Raw genomic sequence first — 27,853 nt, 5'->3', positions numbered from 1 at the left:
TTCCCACCTTACCTGTATGGTGGGGCACTACACCTTAGGAGAAGGTGCAGTACCTCTGTGGCGACTGAAGCCTCAGGGGCGCCACAGTTTTATTTTTTAAAACTTCAGAAGAGGAGGCGATGGAGCTGGAGGCTGAGTCAGCAATGTAAGCCAAAACTTTTTCTTGAAGCTCCGGCTTTAAAAGCGGTTTGCCTACTCCCAGATAAGGGAGCCTTCAAGGCCTTGTGGAGCCAGATGATGACGCAGGCTCAACACCTCCTGCATTATGTGCTATTTTGCTTTTGCCACTACCAGCAGATCCACCACCAACACCACCATTACCAGCTGCCAACCCCCGCCCACTTCCATGGACTCTTCCACCACACTTCCTCATTTTTGGGGAAAATGTACCCAAAAAACCACCCACTATATGGTACTGTAAAACAATGTACAAGGTGTATATAGTAGTGGGGAGAATTTGAATCTCTCTAGACTTCAGGACACAGTTGGATTCTGTCAGGCCCTGTTTATATTACACCGCAATGTGACAGGCAGATTCTGGATGGTGTAAGAAAGGTGTATAGAAGACTGGGGAGAATTTGAATCTCTCTAGACTTCAGGACACAGTTGGATTCTGTCAGGCCCTGTTTATATTACACCACAATGCAATGTGACAGGCAGATTCTGGATGGTGTAAGAAAGGTGTATAGAGGACTGGGGAGAATTGGAATCTCTCTAGACTTCAGGACACAGTTGGATTCTGTCAGGCCCTGTTTATATTACACCGCAATGTGACAGGCAGATTCTGGATGGCGTAAGAAAGGTGTATAGAGGACTGGGGAGAATTGGAATCTCTCTAGACTTCAGGACACAGTTGGATTCTGTCAGGCCCTGTTTATATTACACCACAATGTGACAGGCAGATTCTGGATGGCGTAAGAAAGGTTTATAGAGGACTGGGGAGAATTGGAATCTCTCTAGACTTCATGACACAGTTGGATTCTGTCAGGCCCTGTTTATATTACACCGCAATGTGACAGGCAGATTCTGGATGGTGTAAGAAAGATGTATAGAGTACTGGGGAGAATTGGAATCTTTCTAGACTTCAGGACACAGTTGGATTCTGTCAGGCCCTGTTTATATTACACCGCAATGTGACAGGCAGATTCTGGATGGTGTAAGAAAGGTGTATAGAGGATTGGGGAGAATTGGAATCTTTCTAGTCTTCAGGACACAGTTGGATTCTGTCAGGCCCTGTTTATATTACACTGCAATGTGACAGGCGATTCTGGATGGTGTAAGAAAGGAGAATAGAGGACTGGGGAGAATTGGAATCTCTCTAGACTTCAGGACACAGTTGGATTCTGTCAGGCCCTGTTTATATTACACCGCAATGTGACAGGCAGATTCTGGATGGTGTAAGAAAGGTGTATAGAGGACTGGGGAGAATTGGAATCTCTCTAGACTTCAGGACACAGTTGGATTCTTTCAGTCCCTGTTTATATTACACCGCAATGTGACAGGCAGATTCTGGATGGTGTAAGAAAGATGTATAGAGGACTGGGGAGAATTTGAATCTCTCTAGTCTTCAGGACACAGTTGGATTCTGTCAGGCCCTGTTTATATCACACCACAATGTGACAGGCAGAGTCTGGATGGTGTAAGAAAGGTGTATAGAGGACTGGGAAGAATTTGAATCTCTCTAGTCCTCATGACACAGTTGGATTCTGTCAGGCCCTGTTTATATCACACCGCAATGTGACAGGCAGATTCTGGATGGTGTAAGAAAGGTGTATAGAGGACTGGGGAGAATTGGAATCTCTCTAGACTTCAGAACACAGTTGGTTTCTGTCGGGCCCTGTGTATATTACAATGCAATGTGACAGACAGAAATTGCCTAGTGTATGACAAACAACAAGGTGTATATAGAATTGGGCAGAATTGGAATCTCCCTAGAGTGTAGGTCTGTAAGAACAGACAAGCTCCTCGGCTTTTCCTTACAGAGTCACACACTTAGATAGCTTCAATTTGACCGTGATAACAGCCATTACACGGTACTGGGAGAGGAGCGTACACGTACACCGTTGTACGGTGTATGTAAAATTGTCAAGCTCCGTGTTTTTGTATACGGACTGACACACTCTGTCTCTCTCTAGTTTTGAATGTAATCAAACAGCAGATATACTAAACTGTTTGAAAAACGGACAAAACTATAGGGTGTAGGTCTGTAAGAACGGACAAACTCCTTGGCTTTTCCTTACAGAGTCACACACTTATATAGCTTCAATTTGGCCGTGATAACAGCCGTTACACGGTACTGTGTGAGGAGCGTACACCGCTGTACGGTGTGTGAAAAAATGAACGCTCAGTACCTCACCAGGACAAAACAATAATATTTGGATTGCTTTTAAAAAAGAAGTTTGAACACCAGTGTGCACACAGCAATGCAGCTAGCCTTAAAAGGCAGGCTAATCACCACCAGCGCTGCTGCACAAAAGCAAAAATGTTCACCTTTCACTGTACAGTAGCTACAGTGAAAAGCGCTATCAGCAGAAGCAGTTTTTTTTCTTTTTGCCTTCCTAACGCTCTCCCTACAGAATCAGCAGCAGCAGCTATCCCTATTCTGAGATCAGCATGAGTAACATGGCGGTCAGCGCGCACGCCCTTTTATACCCCCTGTGATACCCCACAAAGCAAGCCAATCACTTGCATGCCCTTCTCCAAGATGGTGGTGACCGCTGCCTATGTCATCATGTTGCCCACAGTGTCCGTTCTTCCTGATTGGCTGAAAAAAGGCGCTAAAACATCTTTTGAAACGCGACTTTGGCGTTAAAGTCGTTGACCTCGTGGCCGACCTCACGCTAAGGTCGGGTTTCTTCTCAGGAAACCCGACTTTGGCGAAAGTCGGCAACTTTTGAATTTTTGTGACCCGTTTCGCTCAACTCTAGTCAGGAGTACAGACTGCTCTGATTGTTCCACTGTAGCCCACTGTTTTAGTGACTCACAGTACGTCTCCCCTGACCATGCAGATTTATCATCCATGCCCCAAGCCTGATTCTTTGCCACCTCTGTATGTGTCTTAATTATGTGTCCTAGTACATCACCTGCCTTTAAACTCACCAACCTCTCTAGGTCTGCCCAGGTACACTTATATGTCCGCTGTATTTCCTTTATGTGTCTGTAAAATGGTAATGGTTGGTTTTCAGGGTCAGGCAGCTGCTTCAGCATAGCTAGCTGGTAATAGGGGCTCCAGGGATAACACTCCTGCATCTTTCTTACTCTAGTCACCCTTCTAGGTCCTGATGTGGTCGGTCATCTGGTGTCTACTGTCAGATTACACCTCAAAGGTCAATGTCCCCACTACCCACTAACCACACTATTTTGTCAGCTACTTATGTCACTGCATATGATCTTGTCCGAACAGGATTTGGCGCAACTCGCTTAGGTCAGTAGCACAGGTCACACAAGTCTGGGTTTGTCTGAGTCTGACCAGAGTGTTTATAAGTCCATCTGTTTTGTCTGGGTCTCTTGTTAAACTTTGTCAATCAAAACATTCACAATACACCTTACTTCAGTTCTGCTGCACATTTTCAAACATCATTTGTTCACTTGCTATTTTCTTCTCTTGTCTGTGCCTTTTTTGTACATCCAAACATTCACACTCTGGCATTTTTGTCTTTTCAATATTGGTCCCACCTGTTTTACTGCTTCCTTTCTTCTCTGTCTTTTAAAATCTGCATAGCGGTTCAGAATCCCATTGGGGGGCCCTGACTGCACACACAGAATAAGTTGCCATGGCTTCAACTTATTCATCAGACAGCTCATCTTTATTCTGAAGTGCCCCTCTAGTGTGCCTGGACCTTGTCTTACAGGCCACACGTAGCAAGTCAGAGCGAGCCTGCCAAGGTGTAGCCGGAAGGCTCATAGCCTCTCACCTGATAGACCTACAGGATGTAACGGGAAGGCTCCTTACCTCTCACCCGTTAGATAAACTGACTAGAATAGGAATAGGCCTTTTACCTAGTAGTCCAGCTCCATGGAACGTGGGAAGGCTGCTTCAACTTAGACAGCTCACCTTTATTCTGAAATGCCCTTCTAGTGTGTCTGGACCTTGTCTTACAGGCCACACATAGCAAATCAGAACGAGCCTGCCAAGGTGTAGCCAGAAGCCTCCTTGCCCTCGCCTCTCACCCACAACAAAAAAACCTGCTGACTAAAGTAAGAAGGCCCAGATGTGATAGGCCTCTAACCTACTTTATCAGTCGGGCAGTTGGCTACCTCCTTCTGCTGATCCTCAATTTTGCTATATATCAATCACACAACTAGAAGCAGGTAAAAACACATTAATGACCAATCACTTACAAGTTTCCTTCTAAATTAGGCACCATATTTTACTTTCAACTTCCAACTTCAACTTACAAAATTTCATTACACTTCAATTAAGTACTGTTACTTTAAAATGCACAAATCTCCTAGCGAGCATTACACCAAGGACAGAAACACAATTGTTGAGCGCAGTTCCGTGCATTCTCCCATTAGACACTCAGCATAGATAACGGAGAGGAGAAACACAAAAGCAGTCGCGCAAGGGCATCATTCACCTTTGGAATGAACACCTTATGAAACTACAGCAGTGTCTACTGAGACTCTGAGAACACCAAAGCCAACTTCTTAAACAACAAGAATCAACAAATGCAACAGCCCTATACAAAATACAGCCTCATATGATTTACTGCCAATCCAAAATAACAACACTGCATGGAGTCTATCTCAGCTCTGTGCTACACAGTACACAACCAGATAGTATATTGACAGAACAGATTGACAGATAACAATTATTATCTTATTACTCTATTATTCAACTCTCATACGGACATACTCACTGCTCATTGGTGATGTAGGTTCTTTTGAACCGTGTGGTACAGCTGTAGCGTCAGTAGGCCGTACTGGGGAGTGGTCCCTCTCTTACCACGCAGAGACGTAACAGAGACACGATGGAGGCAAGTGTTGGGTACAACAGGTCCAAGTTTATTCTCTTGCCATCCGCCTGACAGCCTCCGAAGTACACCACACTTCAATTCACTTCACTTCACTTATCGGCCCTCCGTTTCCAGGGCCGCTTCACGCACACCGTACTTTACATGTAGTAAGGGGGCTGTATTACTCGTCAAAAAGAAATCTGACAGATGCCATGCCCCTATCAAAGTGTATCAAACACGCCCCTTTTATACAATTTGATATCAAATTGTTATAAAAGGGTTGTTTCTGATACCTTTTATATTAAATTTATATCAAATTGATATAAAAGTGTATCATAGGCGAACATATTTATATGTCCAATTATTTTCTCTTTTATACGCCTTTTTAATAAAGTAGAATAAAAGTAGAATAAAAGGATCGTGATTGAATCACTTTTATATCAATCGCTATTGTTTGATATAAAAGGATGCGCTTGATACACTTTTATATGACCAATAAAGGGGCCTTTTATAGCCATTAGGTATTTTATTTATTTGACCATTATTTTAATAAAGGAAACATTTTATTCGAATTGTAAATAAAAATGAGATGCCATTTTTATAAAAATGATAATAGTGTTTATTGAACAACAATCAAATACATTTTTATAAAGCATTACATTTGACATTTACACTGTCATTTTTAGAAGTACATTCAATTACATTGTATTTATCACACAGCGCTGCAGTTAATCAAATATATATATATATATATATTTATTACAGGTCAATATAAAGCCTGTGTGTATTTTCTGGATTGCTTGCACTTCAGGAATGCAGAAGGGACTAGAGCAGATGTTACTGCATCCTGGGAGCTTTCCCGTAGGATTTCAAGAATGCACGAAATCGAATACAGAGGATAGGATATATCATTACAATACAATAGGTTCTAGGAAATAGGAAATAGTAGAAAGGAAAAAGATGTCAGCGTATATCATTACAATACAACAGATTCTAGGAAATAGGAAATAGTAGAAAGGAAAAAGATGTCAGAGTATAACATTACAATAGAATAGATACTATCATGTCAATTGAGCAAAACAGAGGTCACTATTTACACAACTAACTCAACAAAAACAACTGATAAACAGATGTCACTGCATCGTAGACACTTTCTCGTGGCTAACTTAATTTAGTATTGATTCTTTGGTTTTATAATAATAAGGGAATCATACACTCATTGTAATATGTGTAATATCCTACATATTACACAGTGATAAGCAACGCTGCTTAAATATAAAAGAATGTTTGCAGGCATAGCAGTTTGATTCAAGTAAATCTTTCATTACAGACTTATAAACTAAATTATCATTATGATTTAAGTCATCAGTAAAATGTTGCAAAATCTCACGGATTGAAAGGCCCCTTGCAAGTTTCTTTAGGATATACACGCAATAATGGTCGCACACCGTGCTATAATTATTTTGAATTTGCCTGTCTTGATAGCAGAATAATTCGCTATTTCTCTTTAGGAAGATTATAAATTCATCCAGAAAAAGTATGCTGTCTGGTGAGAGTCCATAACTGTCAAAGAATATCGGATTCTTTTCATTGCAAAGTAAAATTAATATCCAATGTTTGCCGCTCTGATTGGAGCGATCTGTATTTACAATGTACGCCGCAGGCCTCTGAGTTACTCTATTTGACGGTAGCAAGTCACACGGATACACCCCATAAAATATGGACTCTGTATAGTGATCGGCTTTCAATAACGTAGCGAGCTGCAGGGAATCAATCATCAGTAGAATCATACAATACTTCACGGCGGTTATTAATTTCTAGAATAGATGAATTCACACCGTATACCACCATATTTATCGTATGAGGGGTGGCTAGCGCAAATCGGACTTCAGAACGCATGTTCCCAGTTTTTATGAGAGAGAAGTGACCTCCAGGTTCTTGGTCGGCTGATAAATCAAATGCAAAAAATGTATAGCCGTCCATAAATTCTTCTCGGTCAATTGCCAGTGCGCAATCAGCCTTCTGCTTTCCAGAAATATGGGCAAGAGCCATATACTCTCTTACAGCTAATTCAATATTGAAATTAGGTTGGAATGGCTGGGAGGGTATCTGCTGACCATCCAAATATAAAGCCGCATGGTTTACATTATAATGATGAAAGTACAGTGGGTTTTTATTATACGTCCCGCTAAAGGCCTCATTATCTACAAAACCCAATATAATTACTCGTGGAATGGCCCCTAAAAATAAGTTCTCTATATTTGAAATTCGGCTGCCAGCGGGTATGCTGTACACTTTCATACAGGCCCTATCAATAGCATATTTTGCTGTAGCAGATAGTAAGGCCTGAGAGTGACCAATCCTCACAGCGGGAGCCACCTGGACTCTTTTTACATAGAGACACGCATTTAATATCTGTACTTTGAGTGGGTCAGCCTCAGCTGAAATTAAAGAAAAAGTGTCTTTATTTCACGTCAGCTTGATTTTAAGGTCAAGTCCATTCAATATAAGTTTCGGCTGATTAAAAATGTCGTTAAAAATTGGGCCGAGCAAATCGACGGGCTTGGAGTGTGTGACTGCATGGGCCCGCTTGTTGAAGCCCACATTGGCACCATCCAGGATTCGTACATCATTATGTCCGGCGGTATCTTTGTAGAATAATCCTGATGTGAATTGCGAGGCTAAAGTCTGTGCGCTGAAATTTAGCAGAGTTTCAATGTAGGCCCTATAGCTATATAGATTGTCTGATTGTGAGATGAGGCAATCACCCAGGGTGACATCAACTTGATTAAAAAGAGTCGCTAATGGATAGTTAATGAGAGCTACACGGGCTCCATCCGCGATGGCAGAATTATCTTGTTTTACGACCCGGCAACTTATGTAAAGTAGGGTATTATTTAAATCATAATAATATTCACCACTTCCCGATATGAAAAATTCAAGTGGTACATTGTCCGCCAGAGCCGCAATAGGCTGAACTTCTATGAATATTGATTTCTCGACAGAAACCTGCGTTGGAGGTATTTTAAAAATATACAGTTCTGATTTCATGCACTCCACCGAAGCATCATGTATGAAGGCCATGTTATATATAATATATTTATTTTATATATTTTCCTAAAAGATGTCTTCAACACTGTGTCTTACTCTTTTCTGGCGTTTGCGTCTTGTGGGTGTGATTTTATTCATGACCATTGGTGGGGGCGAATAGCGAACACGCCTTTTTCTTTTTTTCTGTTTTTTAGCAACATAAACAATACCGGAGCCTTCCTGAGGAGGGGTGCTGAGAAAGAGGCAATGGCATCCTTAGCAATATTTGAAACAGCTGTCTTTACATGGGGCTTTACTAATTCGAGTCCTTTTCTCAATAGAGGAACCGCTTTTCTAAATAAGCCTCTAAATATTCCTACAAGCCCAGCCCCATACATGTACTCATCACCGCGAAAACCCTCTAAACCGTGGCCTGTCTGAGCAATATAGTAGCGGGCATAAATGGTCGGATCTCCGTAAACACGTTGCGACACCATTTTGACGTGTCAATCACGACGCGGTCTGAAATGTAATCGCAAAATAGTTTTTCCATACTTGAATTTAACAGGCATACCCTGATCAGTCAAGATAGAGATGCTTACAGAATCAAAGTGCTGTTTGCATAGAGGTACATAATCAGGTCTTGTGTATTGAAGTGTGATGATCTCCCCACTTTTACCAGTCACCTGCGCAGTTCTCAGAAGCTGGACGAAAGAATCTCCGACTAGTTGATGGTTAATAATGTCTGAGTAAACAAATAAGGTATAAAATCCGTTCATGATATCTGCGTAGTTCTTCTCCTTGGGTCTAATCACACTATTATCATAGGCCTCAATATAAGGCGGTAGCCCTAAAATATGAGCCAATTTTGGACCTGGAGCAAAATGTATCGTGGGTGAATCCGATAGAGTAACACTTCTCTTCACTTCATCAAAGCGGAGTTTAATGCCTTCCGAAGCAATCTTCAAGCTGTCAATACGCTCATTAATGGCCCTTATAAGTTCCGAAATATTTAAATAATAGCCTGCTTTTACGAAATATTCTCTTAGAACATCTCCTCGTTTTCCAAGAAAAAACGTACCTTCGCTATTTTCGAAAGTATACCAGGTGTGGGGATACTGAAATTCTGTGAGGGCAACTTCATATGGGCCTACAAGATGTACAGGCTTTGCCAGTTTAGTGGTAAAAGTCGAAATCGTGTTGTCTGGGAATAGCTTACTTGACGCATTACACGCTAGGGTAATATAAAATGATCCAGAATCCATGATTAGAGGTCCGTCAGCTGGTTTTCTTTAATCCAAGTATTAAATTTTTCCGGATATCCCTTCCATTTAACAAGATACAGGGTGGACCCTCTGACGCGCTTTTTTCTTAATACTTTTTCTATTTTGTAGATGCGATTCTCATCCGCTGTGACTTTTTGTAGTTCTTCTTTATAAAATGACCCAATCACAGGTTCTCCATACAAATCCACGATTTTGTAGAGAGGAAAATGGAATTTTGTGTTAATTTCGGTTATGATAAATATTTCATCGGTATATGATTGTTCATATGCTTTCATAAATGTACGTTTATATTGGACCAAACGTACATTGTCCCCAATTTTAAAAGAAGGCTTAATACGCTTATTTTTCATGCTCGAGCCATAAATATTTTTCCATATTTGTAGTGAATTTTTGCTTGTAACATCAATTGGTCTACATCGAATGGTAGAATGATAGGTTCGATTGTAGCTATCAACCAAATCTGGTAAAATATCAATATACCTATTAGTGTTATTTTTCGTAAAATACTGCCACATTCGAGTTTTTAATGTACGATTAAACCGCTCCACAATAGAGGCCTTAACTGCATTATTCGTAAGATAGTGCAGAATATCATACGTTTTACAAAGACGATTCAACGACGAATTAATAAATTCTTTGCCCCAATCCGACTGTAATTTCTTCGGTATGCGCTTATCATTTTGAAATATCAGCTCGAATGAACAGGCTACAGCGGCCCCAGTCTTGTTTGATAAGGCTACGCACCACGCAAATTTTGATAGGCAATCAATCATGGTAAGGATATATTTAACATTATCATTTTCCTTTGAATAGTCAATTAAACTCACTAAATCTCCTTGCCACAATGCATCCATGTTTGAGACCATGATCTTATTTGTCAGAAATCTTTTTCTCACGGGTTTGTGCAACAAATAGCTATCCTGGTTATTTAACCAATCACGCACAACTGATCTTTTAATTCCGTAATCTCTAGTTTCTCTATATAATTTATCAATGCCGCCGCATGATCCGGAGGCTTTAGGCGTAAAATATTGGTTCTCTAATATTTTTTCATCGTGTCTAGAAGACATCGTCTCCTGAACCAATGCCGTCTTTATCAGAAAATCAAAATGTATAAAATGATATTAAATGTGGAATGTAATGCAAATATATCATGTTTGATAGCAGTATAATATGAGTATATCATGATTGCTTGGGTCAGCATGATGGGCTGTAACTGGGAGGCTCTTGTGGGTGTTAACTGGAGGTGTAGACTTTCTGCTGATTGCTTGAGACCTTTTGGAGAGGCGTAACAGGGATGTGAATCTAGGTGGAGCGATCCTGCTGTCTGGCTTTAAAACAGGCCATTAGGTGATGTCCTTACACACTCAGCATTAGAGACAGCTTTCCTGTTATACTGGCCAGCAACTTCTTCTCTTTAAAATAGTAAGTATTAACACATTATTTAATTAATATTATGGTCAATTGTTGTATAGTAATATTTATTATATAGGATATAATTGTATTTTCCTTAGAATAGATTTACTCATTTAGAAGAAATTTAGATATTTAATACAGTATTTATTTGATGTATAATTATTTATTTGATGTTCGCCTATAATTTTATTTGCCTTTTGTATCATTTATCATATAGTATATAAAATGTATTTCTTCGGCATAGACTTAGATTATAATTTTATATTATAGTACTTTCCGCCGCATAGTTATAGTTAATAATTTTAAAAGTATAATAGTGTTCACACTTTTAATCATTTTAGTTAAGATGGAAACCTACGATTTTGAACAACCCGAGCCTCTTCTTACGAGCACACAATACCAACAACTAGGTAGGTCTTATATTGAATATAATGAACTGAGTGTTAGACATTCTGATTAAAGTTTTTGTTTTGTATATTAATTATATAATATTTCATTCTTTTTAAGAAGAGTCTATAGGGCTATATGTGTTCCAAAGAGACTTTGCAGAAGGTCCATCAGTCTTTGTGAAATCAAATAAAAATAATTCAATGTGACTAGGCTTGGTTGGTTATGGTCTGCAGAAGTTGTCTAAAATATCTCCACAAAGGGGTTATAGATCGAGAACAATTAAACGAGCTCGAAGGCTGTTGGTTAATGCAAGACGTTCACTAGCAGCTAGAAGTCTGCGAGAGTCAACTCACAGACCGATAACTACACAAAACCCTCAGCTGTTGATACATGCACAGAGTCCCTCATTTCACAGCCATGATCCCCCTAGGGGTGTTAGCACCGATGTGTCTCCAATCGCTCAAAGCTTTGAGCCTCTTGAAACACAGGCGGAAAATGTATATGATGTTGCAGCTGATGGTCATGTTGATGAAAATGTACGGGACGTAGATGAAAATGGACATGATGATGCATCTGATGGTCATGTTGATGATAATGTACAGGACGTAGATCATTCAGTATTTTTACAACATTTTTATCACCATCAAAGAGATGTCCGCAATTTCAATGCCCGCATGTATATTGATCATTTCAGATTTGTAAATTTAGACCGAATTCAATCATTTGTAGAGGCCCTAAACATCGTGCATGGAGCCATTCAGTCTTTACTGGACAGAGTCATCAGAGACATTGATCCTGGAGACTTTGTTCAGTTAAGGCTTGAAGGCGGTGACACGTTAGATCCCATTTTCACTACAAAACAGACAAGGGAGGATTTTAGTTCTGAAGCATTCTTAAATGCCGTAGCTCGCACATTGCAAAGCAATGCTGAATGCTTAGCAAACAGCTCCCTGAAATTAGTCATAACAATTATTAAAAACAGACGCGGAGGCATAAAAAGACGTCTGAAATCTATAGCGAGTAGTCAAATCATTAAGCAAAAGCGTCGCTGGCTGTATGACTATAACAATTACAGCACTAATCTGTGCTTTGCAGCGAGCGTGTGTGCCCTGATCACGACACTGATGTTGGTGATACAGTTTTACTGAATCGTGCTAAATCCATACACGCGGCCCTGGCTATCCCTGAGACCAACTTATAAGTTTTCGTGATATTGAAGCTTTTGAGAAACATCTGGGTATCAACATTAAAGTATTATACTACAGTCAGGGTGACTGGCGATATTTTCACACAGGTAACACCCCTAGTGCTAGAACTATTTTCATATTGCATCATGATAATCACTACTACGGTATCAAAAATATGAAGGGTTTTATCGGCGCGGATTACTTTTGTGAAAAATGCAATTCGTTGTTTCATCACAAATTTAATCATTGGTGTCAATATTTTTGCAAGGCTTGTCAAAGAGAGAGTTGTGTGGAGAGAACCGACACGGATCAGCCACCTCGCTGTCCAATTTGTCATGTGTTTTGTCGGTCCAGTGAGTGCTTAGATCACCACACTCGTTTATCTGTAGATGATCCAACATTCTGCAGACTTAAAATATTTTGTGATAAATGTCATCATTTTGTCCCCAGAGAAAGTGATTCCGAACATAAATGTAAAGGATTGCGTTGTCCTGTCTGTCACAGACGTTTAAATAAATTTGATGAGCACCTTTGTTACATGCGCCGGTATGTACCAAAGGAGGCGACAGATCAATATATATTTTAGGACTTTGAATGTATGCAGGAGACAGGTACTCACATCCCAAATTATATTTATGCTACAACGCTGTATAGTAGCCCCTCCTGGGAGTTTGAAGGTAAATCAGCAACTGATGATTTCGTGCAATTCTTTACATCCGGTAAATTTTCTGGATATACGTTTATAGCCCACAATGCTGGAAGATACGATGCATACTTTATTGTTAAGGAACTGATTTCTGAAAAACTCTGTGTGAAATTGATATCCCGAGGCGGCCGTCTCTTGTGTGTAACGCTGCCTGATTTGGAACTGAGGTTTATTGACTCCCTAAATTTCATACAAATGAAACTTAGTAAGATGCCGCAGGCTATGGGATTCTCAGGTTCAAAAGGACATTTCCCCCACTTTTTTAACACCGAAGAAAATCAAAACTATGTGGGTCCCCTACCAGCTGTAAAATATTATGGGGTAGAGTACATGTCACCTAGTGAGAAAGGGGAATTCATGGAGTGGTATGAGACACAGGAAAATACAACTTTTGACTTTAATTCTGAACTAAAGTCTTACTGTAAACAAGATGTTGAGATTCTGAGACACTCATGTGAACTTTACAGGGAGCGTGTCATGGAAATGACGCAGAAAAATGTTAAAATATACTGTAAGCGAGAAAAGAAAAAAATTGAAGTGTCCAGATGTGTTGATTCTGTTCAACTCGTAACCCTTGCATCTGTATGTATGTCAATGTACAGGTTTAAATTTCTTCCAAAAAAGACCATTGCCATTTTACCGGGTGATAATTATCACAAGACACAAAAACACTTTTCATCACCCACTATACAGTGGCTCATGTATGTATCCCACACAGAGAACATAGCAATCCAACATGCTTTAAGAGGGGGTGAAAAACGAGTTGGGAAATATTTTTTAGACGGTTATGCCTATGTTAATGACAGACATATCGCATTCGAATTTCAGGGGTGTTTTTATCATGGGTGCCCAATCTGCTATAATGAATACGATTCAAATAAGGTCACAAACACCTCCTATGGTCAATTATATTATGCCTTTTTAGCTAAAAAACGTTTTCTGCAGTGGTGTGGCTACACAGTGAGAGTCCTGTGGGAACATGAATAGAATGAAATGATTCAAAAAGATTCTAATCTTCAATCATTTCTTCTCCAAATGGAATTCCCTACCCCTTTAGACCCCCGCGATGCTCTTTATGGGGGATGTACTAATGCCATTAAACTTTATCACCAACTGAAACCTGGGGAGACACTATATTACTATGATTTCACCAGCCTGTATCCATTTGTAAACAAAACTAAAACATATCCCGTTGGTCATCCACACATTATCTATGAGGGATTTGGGTTCATTAAAAAATACTTTGGAATTGCCAAAGTCAAGGTCTACCCTCCGAGGGATTTATTTTTTCCTGTTCTACCGGTAAAACTCAACAAAAAATTATTGTGTCCTTTTTGCTAAACATGCTCTGTAAATTCGCAGACAGAGGAATGTACACATAGTGATGAAGAGCGGGCTCTGACAGGTACATGGTGCACTATAGAGCTTGAGATGGCCATAGAGAAAGGCTATAGGATAGCCCACATCTATGAAATTTGGGATTTTCCTAAAACCAGTGACCGCCTGTTTTCTCGGTACATTAAATTACATCTTAGGGATAAGCAGGAGGCCTCAGGCTATCCTAGCTGGTGCACTGATGACAGTAAGAAACAACAGTACATTGATTCCTTTCTTGACAAAGAAGGGGTGCAATTACGCTCTGAAAATATAGGAGAGAACCCTGCTAAGAGACAGATCTCCAAACTTTTCTTAAATTCTTTATGGGGAAAGTTTGCCCAGAAATCTAATTTACCATGTACCAGCATTATTAGCGATCCTAATGAACTGTTTCAACATGTTTTTTTACCGTATTACAATGTTTCGAAGTTGCATTTTATTGATGATGAAACTGCAACAATAGATTGGAAATATACAGAAGGGCACCACACCATCAACAAGAACACAAACATTTTTATAGCCTGTTTTACAACAGCATATGCTAGACTAGAGCTTTACTCTCTGCTGGACAGGCTGCAGGAAAGGTGCCTTTATCACGATACTGATTCTGTTATCTTTGTGCAGAGAGAAGGTGAGTGGAGTCCTCCGTTAGGTGATTACCTGGGGGAATTGACCAGTGAGATACCTGATGACACTTACATCACTGAGTTTGTATCTGCTGGCCCAAAGACCTACGGATACAAACTCAACACTGGTAAAACTGTCTTAAAAGTGAAGGGAATAACATTAAATGTTGGTAATGCTCAATCTATTAATTTCAGCAGTCTAAAAGATCTTGCTCTGGACTACCCGCGTAATTCCGATTCTGAAACGCAAAAACGTATTATCGTTGAGCAGCCCGGCATTGTGAAAAATAAAAAGTTCTGGTCCGTTGAAACAAGACTTCTTCGAAAAACCCAAAAGTGTGTTTACACAAAGCGCAGCCTATTAGACGATTTTACCACCGTGCCATTTGGATATTAATTGTGACTCGTGATGGACCCACGTTTGCAACATCCATTCTCGTGTATTCTAGCAGGCCCGTCTAATTCTGGAAAAAGTTACTTTGTAAAACAATTGTTACATAATATTGACACTCATTTTTCTCATAAACCTGATAATATTGTTTGGTTTTATTCCTGCTGGCAGAAACTATATGATGAAATCTCTCTTTCTTTTCCCTTCATCAGATTTGTGGAGGGTCTGCCGCATACATTCGTAGATGATGAATTATTCCCTCCTGAAAAGGTAAATTTGACTATTGTTGACGATCTCATGGAGAGTGCTAGTGATAACTGCGAAATAGAAAAAGCATTTACCAAGTATGTCCACCACAGAAACCTCAGTATTTTCTACCTGGTACAAAACATATTTTGTCAAGGAAAGAAAAGCCGCACGATAAATTTAAACACAAAGTACATGGTCCTTTTTAATAACCCTCGGGATAAATTGCAAATTGTAACACTAGCGCGACAAATGTATCCAGGAAAAATACGCTATTTCTTAGAAGCTTTTGAGGATGCCACACGGGTGCCTTATGGGTATTTGTTGCTAGATTTAAGAGCGGATACCCCAGAGGACCTTCGCTTGAGGACGGACCTGTTTCCTCCAGCGTTACCAGCTGTGTATGTTCAAAAGAAAAATACTTCTAAAAAGTGAATTTTAAACAAAATCAGACATTCTACACTGCGACCATAGTGTTGTAAAGATGTCGGAGAGAATACGGCGTAACTGGAAGCTCTTAAAAACACTGGTGAAGGCCCCACCTTCTATCAGAAAATCTATTTTGTGCAATGCGAGTTATGATTTAATTATAGCTATAGGGGAGATTGCATTAAACATCTTAAAAGGTCGAATCCCTCTGAAAGAGCGACAAAAAAATATACTAAAAAAGTGGTGAAAAGCTATAAAAACCATGAGTAATAAATCTCACAGCATAAAGAAAAAGAAGCAGCTACTAAAGCAGACTGGTGGCTTTATAGGTCCTCTTTTAGGCTTTGCAATCCCAATAATAACAAGCCTGCTTACCGGCAAATAATGGAGCATACCGAGAAAATGTATCTTGTTCCCAAGCAGGAGCTAATCAAACTTCGGCCCCCTATTACAGACATTCGCCAAAGCGTTATCCAACGTCTTGATGGTGAAATTAGTGAGATTTTACATCGTCGTGACATGCCGGATGACGTGAAAATTAAAAAATATAGTGATGTACTGCAGAGATACTTGGTTCATGCTAAACAAGATGCTAAGGAACTATTAACTTAAAAGATCATTAACACTCCAGAATCTGATCACCAACAATTGTCAAATTCACCCGTTGATAAAAGTCCCGCTGTCAATGAAATTGTAAGTCATGTAAATCCACGATATAAAAAGAATGCAGAACTTCTACTAAACAAGATGTTGCAAAACACAAATATTACATAGTGGAATGATAAAAGCGAGTTTATTTTCAAAGGAGCTGTAATACCCGGCTCTAATATGCTGGATTTGGTACGTAACACAACTCAGAGTCATGCCCTAACTGGCAGGAATTTACCAAGGGGCTGGAATACATTTATGCACGCTATGGCCAAGTTAAATATGCCATCCACAGTTGTGGGTAATTCCACTACTAGAGCACATTTAGATAAATTAAAATTGCCCATGAATGAAACTGACGGCGTGTATAAACCTCGAACCCTATCCACCCCCAGTCGGGCGATACGTCCTTTACACTTCTCACCATTAGGTATCACACAACGTCCACTGATGCCTAAAAAAATTACTGTTCCGTTACTACAATCCATGTAGCTCACTATGTAACATTGGTTCTGTTCAATTGTAATGCATTAAATTATTATGTAAGAAATATGATGTATATATTTATAATATTAAATATACAAATTGTTATAGATGAATGTAACACTTTTTGTAAAACTTTATACTGTCCTGTATTATATATATATATATATATATATATATATATACACTCACTGGCCACTTTATTAGGTACACCTGTCCAACTGTGTGTTAAGACTTAATTTCTAATCAGCCAATCACATGGCGGCAACTCAGTGCATTTAGGCATGTAGACATGGTCAAGACAATCTCCTGCAGTTCAAACCGAGCATCAGTATGGGGAAGAAAGGTGATTTGAGTGCCTTTGAACGTGGCATGATTGTTGGTGCCAGAAGGGCTGGTCTGAGTATTTCAGAAACTGCTGATCTACTGGGATTTTCACGCACAACCATCTCTAGGGTTTACAGAGAATGGTCCGAAAAAGAAAAAAAATCCAGTGAGCGGCAGTTCTGTGGCCGGAAATGCCATGTTGATGCCAGAGGTCAGAGGAGAATGGGCAGACTGGTTCGAGCTGATAGAAAGGCAACAGTGACTCAAATTGCCACCCGTTACAACCAAGGTAGGCAGAAGAGCATCTCTGAACGCACAGTGCGTCGAACTTTGAGGCAGATGGGCTACAGCAGCAGAAGACCACACTGGGTACCACTCCTCTCAGCTAAGAACAGGAAACTGAGGCTACAATTTGCACAAGCTCATCGTAATTGGACAGTAGAAGATTGGAAAAACGTTGCCTGGTCTGATGAGTCTCGATTTCTGCTGCGACATTCGGATGGTAGGGTCAGAATTTGGCGTAAACAACATGAAAGCATGGATCCATCCTGCCTTGTATCAACGGTTCAGGCTGGTGGTGGTGGTGTCATGGTGTGGGGAATTTTTTCTGGGCACTCTTTGGGCCCCTTGGTACCAATTGAGCATCGTTGCAATGCCACAGCCTACCTGAGTATTGTTGCTGACCATGTCCATCCCTTTATGACCACAATGTACCCAACATCTGATGGCTACTTTCAGCAGGATAATGCGCCATGTCATAAAGCTCGAATCATCTCAGATTGGTTTCTTGAACATGACAATGAGTTTACTGTACTCAAATGGCCTCCTCAGTCACCAGATCTCAATCCAATAGAGCATCTTTGGGATGTGGTGGAACGGGAGATTCGCATCAGGGATGTGCAGCCGACAAATCTGCGCCAACTGTGTGATGCCATCATGTCAATATGGTCCAAAATCTCTGAGGAATGCTTCCAGCACCTTGTTGAATCTCTGCCACGAAGAATTGAGGCAGTTCTGAAGGCAAAAGGGGGTCCAACCCGTTACTAGCATGGTGTACCTAATAAAGTGGCCAGTGAGTGTATATATATATACAGTGGGGCAAAAAAGTATTTAGTCAGTCAGCAATAGTGCAAGTTCCACCACTTAAAAAGATGAGAGGCGTCTGTAATTTACATCATAGGTAGACCTCAACTATGGGAGACAAACTGAGAAAAAAAAATCCAGAAAATCACATTGTCTGTTTTTTTTTCATTTTATTTGCATATTATGGTGGAAAATAAGTATTTGGTCAGAAACAAGCAATCAAGATTTCTGGCTCTCACAGACCTGTAACTTCTTCTTTAAGAGTCTCCTCTTTCCTCCACTCATTACCTGTAGTAATGGCACCTGTTTAAACTTGTTATCAGTATAAAAAGACACCGGTGCACACCCTCAAACAGTCTGACTCCAAACTCCACTATGGTGAAGACCAAAGAGCTGTCAAAGGACACCAGAAACAAAATTGTAGCCCTGCACCAGGCTGGGAAGACTGAATCTGCAATAGCCAACCAGCTTGGAGTGAAGAAATCAACTGTGGGAGCAATAATTAGAAAATGGAAGACATACAATACCACTGATAATCTCCCTCGATCTGGTGCTCCACGCAAAATCCCACCCCGTGGGGTCAGAATGATCACAAGAACGGTGAGCAAAAATCCCAGAACCACGCGGGGGGACCTAGTGAATGAACTGCAGAGAGATGGGACCAATGTAACAAGGCCTACCATAAGTAACACACTACGCCACCATGGACTCAGATCCTGCAGTGCCAGACGTGTCCCACTGCTTAAGCCTGTACATGTCCGGGCCCGTCTGAAGTTTGCTAGAGAGCATTTGGATGATCCAGAGGAGTTTTGGAAGAATGTCCTATGGTCTGATGAAACCAAACTGGAACTGTTTGGTAGAAACACAACTTGTCGTGTTTGGAGGAAAAAGAATACTGAGTTGCATCCATCAAACACCATACCTACTCTAAAGCATGGTGGTGGAAACATCATGCTTTGGGGCTGTTTCTCTGCAAAGGGGCCAGGACGACTGATCCGGGTACATGAAAGAATGAATGGGGCCATGTATCGTGAGATTTTGAGTGCAAACCTCCTTCCATCAGCAAGGGCATTGAAGATGAAACGTGGCTGGGTCTTTCAACATGACAATGATCCAAAGCACACCGCCAGGGCAATGAAGGAGTGGCTTCGTAAGAAGCATTTCAAGGTCCTGGAGTGGCCTAGCCAGTCTCCAGATCTCAACCCTATAGAAAACCTTTGGAGGGAGTTGAAAGTCTGTGTTGCCAAGCGAAAAGCAAAAAACATCACTGCTCTAGAGGAGATCTGCATGGAGGAATGGGCCAACATACCAACAACAGTGTGTGGCAACCTTGTGAAGACTTACAGAAAACGTTTGACCTCTGTCATTGCCAACAAAGGATATATCACAAAGTATTGAGATGAAATTTTGTTTCTGACCAAATACTTATTTTCCACCATAATATGCAAATAAAATGAAAAAAAAACAGACAATGTGATTTTCTGGATTTTTTTTTCTCAGTTTGTCTCCCATAGTTGAGGTCTACCTATGATGTAAATTACAGACGCCTCTCATCTTTTTAAGTGGTGGAACTTGCACTATTGCTGACTGACTAAATACTTTTTTGCCCCACTGTATATATATTTTTTTTTTTTTTTTTTTGATTTGATTAACTGCAGGTCAGTGTGATAAATAAAATGTAATTGAATGTACTACTTCTAACATGACAGTGTAAATGTCAAATGTAATGTTTTATAAAATGTATTTTATTGTTGTTCAATAAACACTATTATATCTAATATATAAAGCTCAAAGTGTGTATGTATGTGTGTGTGTGTGTGTATGTGTGTATGTCCGGGATAGGCATCCGCACCGTCGCAGCAACAGCCGCAAAATTTGGCACTGTCACACGTCTGGACCCCGAGAGCGTCCTAAGCTATGTTGTGAGGCGAAATTTTAACCCCGCGCGTTCCAATTCATCAAACAATTTTGCCCCTATCTACATACTGGGGAAAAAAGTGTGTGCGCGTCAAGCCCCGCCCCTCATTATGATGTCATAATGCCCCTATTTGCATACTGGGGAAGCAGTGTGTGCGCGTCAAGCCCCGCCCCTCATTGTGATGTCACAATGGTTGCCATGGCGACCCTGATGTCATCATAGGTTGCAAGCCCCGCCGCTCATTATGATGTCATAATGGTTGACTATGGGGTGGAGGATGCGTCATGGGTATATGGGCACGGGACTATGGGATGGAGGATGTGTGATGGGTATATGGGCATGGGACTATGGGATGGAGAATATGTATGATGGGTATATGGGCATGGGACTATGGGATGGAGAATATGTATAATGGGTATATGGGTACTTGACTATAGGATGGAGGATATGTTTGACGGGTATATGGACACGGGACTATGGGATGGCAGATATGTCTATGGGCACAGGACAATGGGATGGAGAATGTGTGATGGGTATAGAATCATAGAGTCATAGAATCGTAGAGTTGGAAGGGACCACCTGGGCCATCTGGTCCAACCCCCTGCTCAAAGCAGGATTCGCTAAATCATCCCAGTCAGATGTCTGTCCAGCCTCTGTTTGAAGACTTCCATTGAAGGAGAACTCACCACTTCTCGTGGCAGCTTGTTCCACTCATTGATCACTCTAACTGTCAAAAAGTTTTTTCTAATATCTAATCTGTGTCTCCTCCCATTCAGTTTCATCCCATTGCTTCTAGTCTTTCCTTGTGCAAATGAGAATAAAGTTGATCCTTCTACAATGTGACAGCCCTTTAGATATTTGTAGACAGCTATTAAGTCTCCTCTCAATCTTCTCTTTTGCAAACTAAACAATCCCAAATCCTGCAACCTTTCCTCATAAGACAGGGTTTGCAGACCGGTCACCATTCTGGTTGCTCTTTTCTGAACTTGCTCCAGTTTGTTGATGTCTTTTTTAAAATGTGGTGCCCAAAACTGGACACAATATTCTAGATGAGGTCGGACCAAAGAGGAGTAGAGGGAAATAATGACTTCACGTGATCTAGACTGTATGCTTCTGTTAATACATCCTAGAATTGCATTTGCCTTTTTTGCTGCTGCATCACACTGTTGACTCATATTCAGTCTGTGATCTATTAGTATACCCAAGTCTTTTTCACATGTGCTGTTGCTTAGGCCTATTCCTCCCATTCTGTATATGGTTTTTTCATTTTTATTGCCCAGATGTAGTACTTTGCATTTTTCCCTGTTAAAAACCATTCTGTTAGTTGCTGCCCACTTCTCCAGTTTATTTATATCTTTTTGAATCCTCTCTCTCTCTTCTCTAGTATTAGCTATCCCTCCTAGCTTTGTGTCATCAGCAAATTTAATCAGTTTACCCTCAATTCCTTCATCTAAATCGTTGATAAAGATGTTGAACAATACAGGGCCCAGGACAGAGCCCTGTGGTACCCCACTTGAGACATTCTTCCAACTGGATGTGCAGCCATTTACGACCACTCTTTGGGTCCGATCACTAAGCCAGTTATGAATCCACCTAACAGTTGCCTTGTCCATTCCAGACTTACCGTATTTTTCGCACCATAAGACGCACTTTTTTCCCCCAAAATTTTGGGGGAAAGTGGGGGGTGCGTCTTATGGTCGCAATGCACGGTACCTGGTGCGCTGATGGCAGCAGGCGAGGCTCTTCGGTGTGGTGGTGGCAGCGGGCGGCGCTCTGCGGTGCGGTGGTGGCAGCGGGCTGTTATCCGGTGCAGGGGAGGCGGCTCCGCCGGCGTTTCTTCGCAGCCCGGAGGCCCCCCGTACACCCCTTGCTGGGCGCCGCCATGTTGGGGTGGCTTCCGGGAGCATGGACGCCGGCAAGATGGCCGCCGGTCTGGGGACGGCGCATGCGCAGCTTCAGATCTCGTTGCCGAGATTTGAATCTCGTCCCCCGAGATCTCGGCACGAGATCTGAAGCTGCGCATGCACCATCCCCGAACCGGCGGCCATCTTACCAGGATCCATGCTCCCGGAGGCCACTGCAACATGGCGGCGCCAAGCAAGGGGTGTGCGGGGGCCTCCGGGCTGCGAAGAAACGCCGGCAGAGCCGCCGCCCCTGCATCGGAGCACAGCCCGCTGCCACCACCGCACCGCAGAGCGCCGCCCGCTGCCACCACCGCAGAGCCCACCTGTCCCTGCCACAGCTGCCCCAGCACAGCTGCCCCTGCCTCAGCTGCCCCTGCCACAGCTGCCCCTGCTCACCTGCCCCTGCCCACCTGCCCCTGCCACAGCTGCCCCAGCATAGCTGCCCCTGCCCCAGCACAGCTGCCCCTGCCACAGCTGCCCCTGCCCCAGCACAGCTGCCCCTGCACAGCCCACCCACCCCAGCCCCAGCGCAGCTGCCCCAGCACAGAGCCGCCACCACCGCACGAGCCTGGACCACTGAATGACCCCTGTGACTACTTCTCCACCTGTGCCGGATCCCTTCCCAGGTAAGCTGAATTCGGACTGTAAGACGGACCCCCATTTGACACATTATTTTTTTCCCTATTTTCCTTCTGAAAATAGGGGGTGCGTCTTATGGTCCGGTGCGTCTTATAGTCCAAAAAATGCGGCAGTCATTTCTTCAATAAGGATTGTATGAGATACTTTGTCAAATGCTTTGCTGAAGTCAAGATATACTATATCTACAGCATTTCCTTTATCCACTCAATCAGTGATTCCGTCATAGAAGGAAATTAAGTTAGTCTGACATGACTTATTAGTTACAAACCCATGCTGACTCTGCTTAATCACTTCATTCTTATCCAGGTATTGACATACATGTTGTTTAATAATTTGTTCAAAGATCTTTCCTGGTATAGAAGTCAGACTCACCGACCTATAGTTGCCTGGGTCCACCTTCTTCCCCTTTTTGAAGATAGGAACAACATTTGCTCTTCTCCAGTCTTCTGAGACTTCTCCTGTTCTCCAAGAATTTTCAAAGATTATGGAGAGGGGTTCAAAAATTTCTTCTGCTGTCTCCTTCAGTACTCTGGGGTGTAATTCATCTGGACCTGGAGACTTGAATTCATTTAGGTTAGCTAAGTGTTTCCTCACTATCTTTCTGTTTATAGATATCCTGGATTCTTCTATTCCCTTAATAGGACAGTGAAGAACAGTTGATGTTACATTTCCTTTCTGAGAGAAAACAGATGCAAAATAGGAATTTAAAAGTTCGGCCTTCTCAACATCCTGTCTTACCATTTCATCATTTTCATTCTGTAAAAATCCTATAGCATCTTTGACTTTTCTTTTACTTTTGACCTATCCCCAAAAACCTTTATTATTGCTTTTGACATCTCTTGCAAGCCTCAATTCATTGTCAGCTTTAGTAATCTGATTTGTGCCCTGCAGGTTCTGCAGACAGCATTATAATCTTCTTTAGATATGCCTCCCTCTTTCCATTTTATAAACATTTTTTTCTTGCTTTTTAGCATGTGCTTAAGGGTGGTTTCACATTAGCGCTTTTTAAGCGCACGCACGGCCGGGGGTAGCTCCGCCCCTGAGCCGGCTCTCTGCCCGGCGTGCCCGCCCCTTGCTTGTAGCGCCGCCTCCTAGCGCACAGCAGCGCCTGTGATCGGCGCACCCTATCTTTAGCATAGGGTGCGCAGATCGTGCGCAGGCCATGCGCTAGTTGCGCTTTGACCTGCGCTGCGCACTTTTGACAGTGCGCCGTGCGCGCCAAAATCAAACTTTTCAGATTTTGGCGCGCACGGCGCACCGTCAAAAGTGCGCAGCGCAGGTCAAAGCGCAACTAGCGCACGGCCTGCGCACGATCTGCACACCCTATTCTAAAGATAGGGTGCGCCGATCGCAGGCGCCGCTGTGCGCTAGGAGGCGGCGCTACAAGCAAGGGGCGGGCACGCCGGGCAGAGAGCCGGCTCGGGGGCGGAGCTACCCCCGGCCGTGCGTGCGCTTAATGTGAAACCACCCTAAGTTCTGTGTTCATCCATCCTGGCTTCCTTAAATGCTTCCTATTCTTCCCTCTTTTTGGAATTGTTAACAATTGTGCTTTGAGAATTTCATTTTTCAAGATTTCCCATCCTTCCTGGACATTTTTGTCTTTAAGGATATCCAGCCATTGGATCCCTCCAATTCTCTTTCTGAATCCCTTAAAATCTGCCTTTCTGAAATCTAACCTTGACGTCTGAGTTTCACAGGTCTTCCTCCTCTAGTTATCCAAAATTCTAAAATAGCATGGTCGCTACCTCCTAGGGTCCAGCCACTTTTACCTCCTCAACCATTTCCTCCCTGTTTATAAGGATTAGATCCAAGGTAGCAGTTCCCCATATTTTCTCCCCTACCTTTTGGAAGATAAAGTTGTCAGCAAGAGAGGATAAGAATTTCCTTGACCTGCTAGTTTTGCCTGAGAGAGATTCCCAACAAATGTCTGGATAGTTGAAATCTCCCATGACAACAATGTCATATTTTTTGGAGAACTTGGCCATTTGATGCATAAAGAATTCATCCATATCTTCAGCTTGCACAGGCGGCCTGTAGTAAATACCTACAATGGTGTCCTTTCCATTGTTCTGTCCTTGTAGTCTTACCCAAACAGTTTCCACAGAACTCCCAGTCTCTGAAGCTTCAATCTCTGCAGATATACGCGTTTCTAACATACAATGCCACACCTCCTCCTCATTTATCAAGTCTGTTTCTTGCAAATAAGTTGTATCCTTCTAGTCTTGTATTCCAATCATGTGTATCGTCCCACCAAGTTTCATTGATTCCAATGACATCATATTTCTTTTCCTGTGATATTAGTTCCAATTCTCCTTGTTTGTTGCCCATGCTTTGTGCATTAGTATAGAAACATTTTAGTTTGTGATTGGTTTCTCTTTCTCCAATATTTTTATTAATTAGATTCTTTTGTCGTTGTTCTTCCTTTCCACTTCTAATAGCAGAGTTCTCAATAGCATTTGTCAGGTGTATGGCTTTTTCTGGCCTTTTGCTTCCCTTCCCATGTTGTTCTAGTGTAAAGCTCTCCTTACAAGTGTAGCAAGGCGACTTCCAAATACATGTTTTTCCAGTCTTCGTAAGGTGCACCCCATCTCTAGCAAGTAGTCCATCGTAAAGGTAATTCACTCCGTGATCCAGAAATCCAAATCGTTGCTGACTGCACCATCGACGTAGCCAGTTGTTCACCTGCAGAATCTTATTCCACCTCCTTGTTCCATGGCCATCCACTGGGAGGATGGAAGAGAAGACCACCTGCGCTCCCAGTTCTTTCACTTTCTTGCCTAAGTCTTCAAAGTCTCTGCAGATGGTTTCCAGGTCGTTTCTTGCGGTGTCATTTGTCCCCACATGTAGTAGCAGGAATGGCTAGTCATCTGTAGGTCTGAAGAGTCCTGATATCCTGTCAGACACATTTTTAATTTTTGCACCTGGAAGACAGCACATTTCTCTTGAAGTTATATCCGGTCTGCCTATGTTACTCTCAACAGGGAATCCCCCATGACCACCACTCTCCGTTTCTTCTTCACAACATTTTTCTTTCTCCATCCAGGAGGTCTCTGAAGGTGTACAATGTTGCTGTTTGTGGGCAAAGTCTTATCCTGATGTATTTCTTCATCGTTTTCCTGCGTGAGAGCCTGGTACTGGTTCCTGAGAAGTATGGGTGCTGACTGCCTCCTGATCCTCCTACTTCTCTGGGTCACATGTCTCCATTCCTCTGTTTCTTCAGGTGCACTTTGAATTTCTTCTCTTTCTGTAACATGAAGAGATAATTCTGCTCTGTCTAAGAACTCTTCACCTTCCTTAATGATCTTCAACGTAGCTAACCTCTCTTCGAGATTTTGCAACTTTTCTTCCAACAGGGACACAAGCTTGCATTTGTGGCATGTGAAGTTTGGCTTTTCCACTGGTAAGTCTGTGAACATGTAGCAAGAAATGCAGCTCACCAAATGACTCCTGGCTTCTTCCATATTGAGATTTCTTAAAAACTATGAAAGATGAGTCAAAATTCCGTTTTCCTCTTTTCAGCTGCAACGTCCAAAACCCAGTGATCGTTGAGCTCGCAGAGACTCTTCACTTATCCCAGAAGGCAATGGGAATATGCAAATGATCTCCTCAAGACTCTTCCCCTGGTTTTGGTATATGGGCACTGGACTATGGGATGGAGGATATGTATGATGCCTATATGGGCACGGGACTATGAGATGGCGGATATGTATGATGGGTATATGGGCACGGGGCTATGGGATGGAGGATATGTATGATGGGTATATGGGCATGGGACTATGAGATGAACGATGTGTGATGGGTATATGGGCACTCGACAATGGGATGGAGAATATGTATGATGGGTATATGGGCATGGGACTATGGGATGGAGAATATGTATGATGGGTAAATGGGCATGGGACTATGGGATGGAGGAAGTGTGATAGGTACAAGAGCACTCGACTATGGGATGAAGGATATGTATGATGGGTATATGGGTACGGGCCTATTGGATCATGGATATGTATGATGGGTATATGGGCACGGGACTATGGGATGGAGGATAAATATAATTTGCTATAACTAACCACAGTTAGTTACTATGCCTGGGCAGCGCCAGGCTCTTCAGCTAGTTTTTCATAAAAATGGCGTCTCTCATTTTTATTTACAATTCGAATAAAATGTTTCCTTTATTAAAATATTGGCCATATAAATAATATGCCCAATGAATCGATACTAAATAAAGTATAAAGTGTCTATAAAAGGTAACCATTTGTTTCCTTAATTAAAATATTGGCCATATACATAATATGCCCAATGAATCGGTACGAATTAAAGTATGAAAATGCTATAAAAGGGTCCGTTATTGGTCATATAAAAGCGTATCAAACACATCCTTTTATATCAAACAATAGCGATTGATATAAAAGTGATTCAATCACGATCCTTTTATTCTACTTTTATTCTACTTTATTAAAAAGGCCTATAAAAGAGAAAATAATTGGACATATAAATATTTTGGCCTATGATACATCTTTTATATCAAAATTATATCAAATTGATATAAAAGTGTATCAAACACAACCGTTTTATAGCAATTTGATATCAAATTGTATAAAAGGGGCGTGTTTGATACACTTTGTTAGGGGCATGGCACCTGTCAGATTTCTTTTTGACTAGTAATACAGCCCCCTTACTACTATTGACCATTTTTTTGTTCAAAATAAAAATAAAAAGGTTGAAAACTCTGCTGTGCATAATAATTTGGAACATGCATTTTGAGTGTTTCTAATTTTTAAAAATATACTGTTTTCATAGGCAGTTTGTTCA

At 41.6% G+C, this 27,853-nt stretch overlaps 1 protein-coding gene across 1 annotated transcript in view; it reads left to right on the top strand.

Annotated features, from left to right (window-relative positions):
* Positions 1-11,036: 11,036 nt before the first annotated feature.
* The window catches only part of LOC141082587 (NXPE family member 1-like), a 42,002-nt gene continuing 25,185 nt past the window's right edge, over positions 11,037-27,853 (top strand). The window contains exon 1 of the mRNA XM_073566569.1: positions 11,037-11,100. Coding sequence (XP_073422670.1) covers positions 11,037-11,100 — 64 coding nt within the window. The remainder of the gene's footprint in view (positions 11,101-27,853) is intronic.

The sequence above is a fragment of the Dendrobates tinctorius genome, unplaced genomic scaffold (genome assembly GCF_039654945.1).
Source record: "Dendrobates tinctorius isolate UK_male_01 unplaced genomic scaffold, ASM3965494v1 ptg000018l, whole genome shotgun sequence".
Lineage (NCBI taxonomy): Eukaryota > Metazoa > Chordata > Amphibia > Anura > Dendrobatidae > Dendrobates > Dendrobates tinctorius.
Note: the sequence above shows the minus strand (reverse complement) of the source record. Positions and strands in the feature narration are given on the sequence as shown.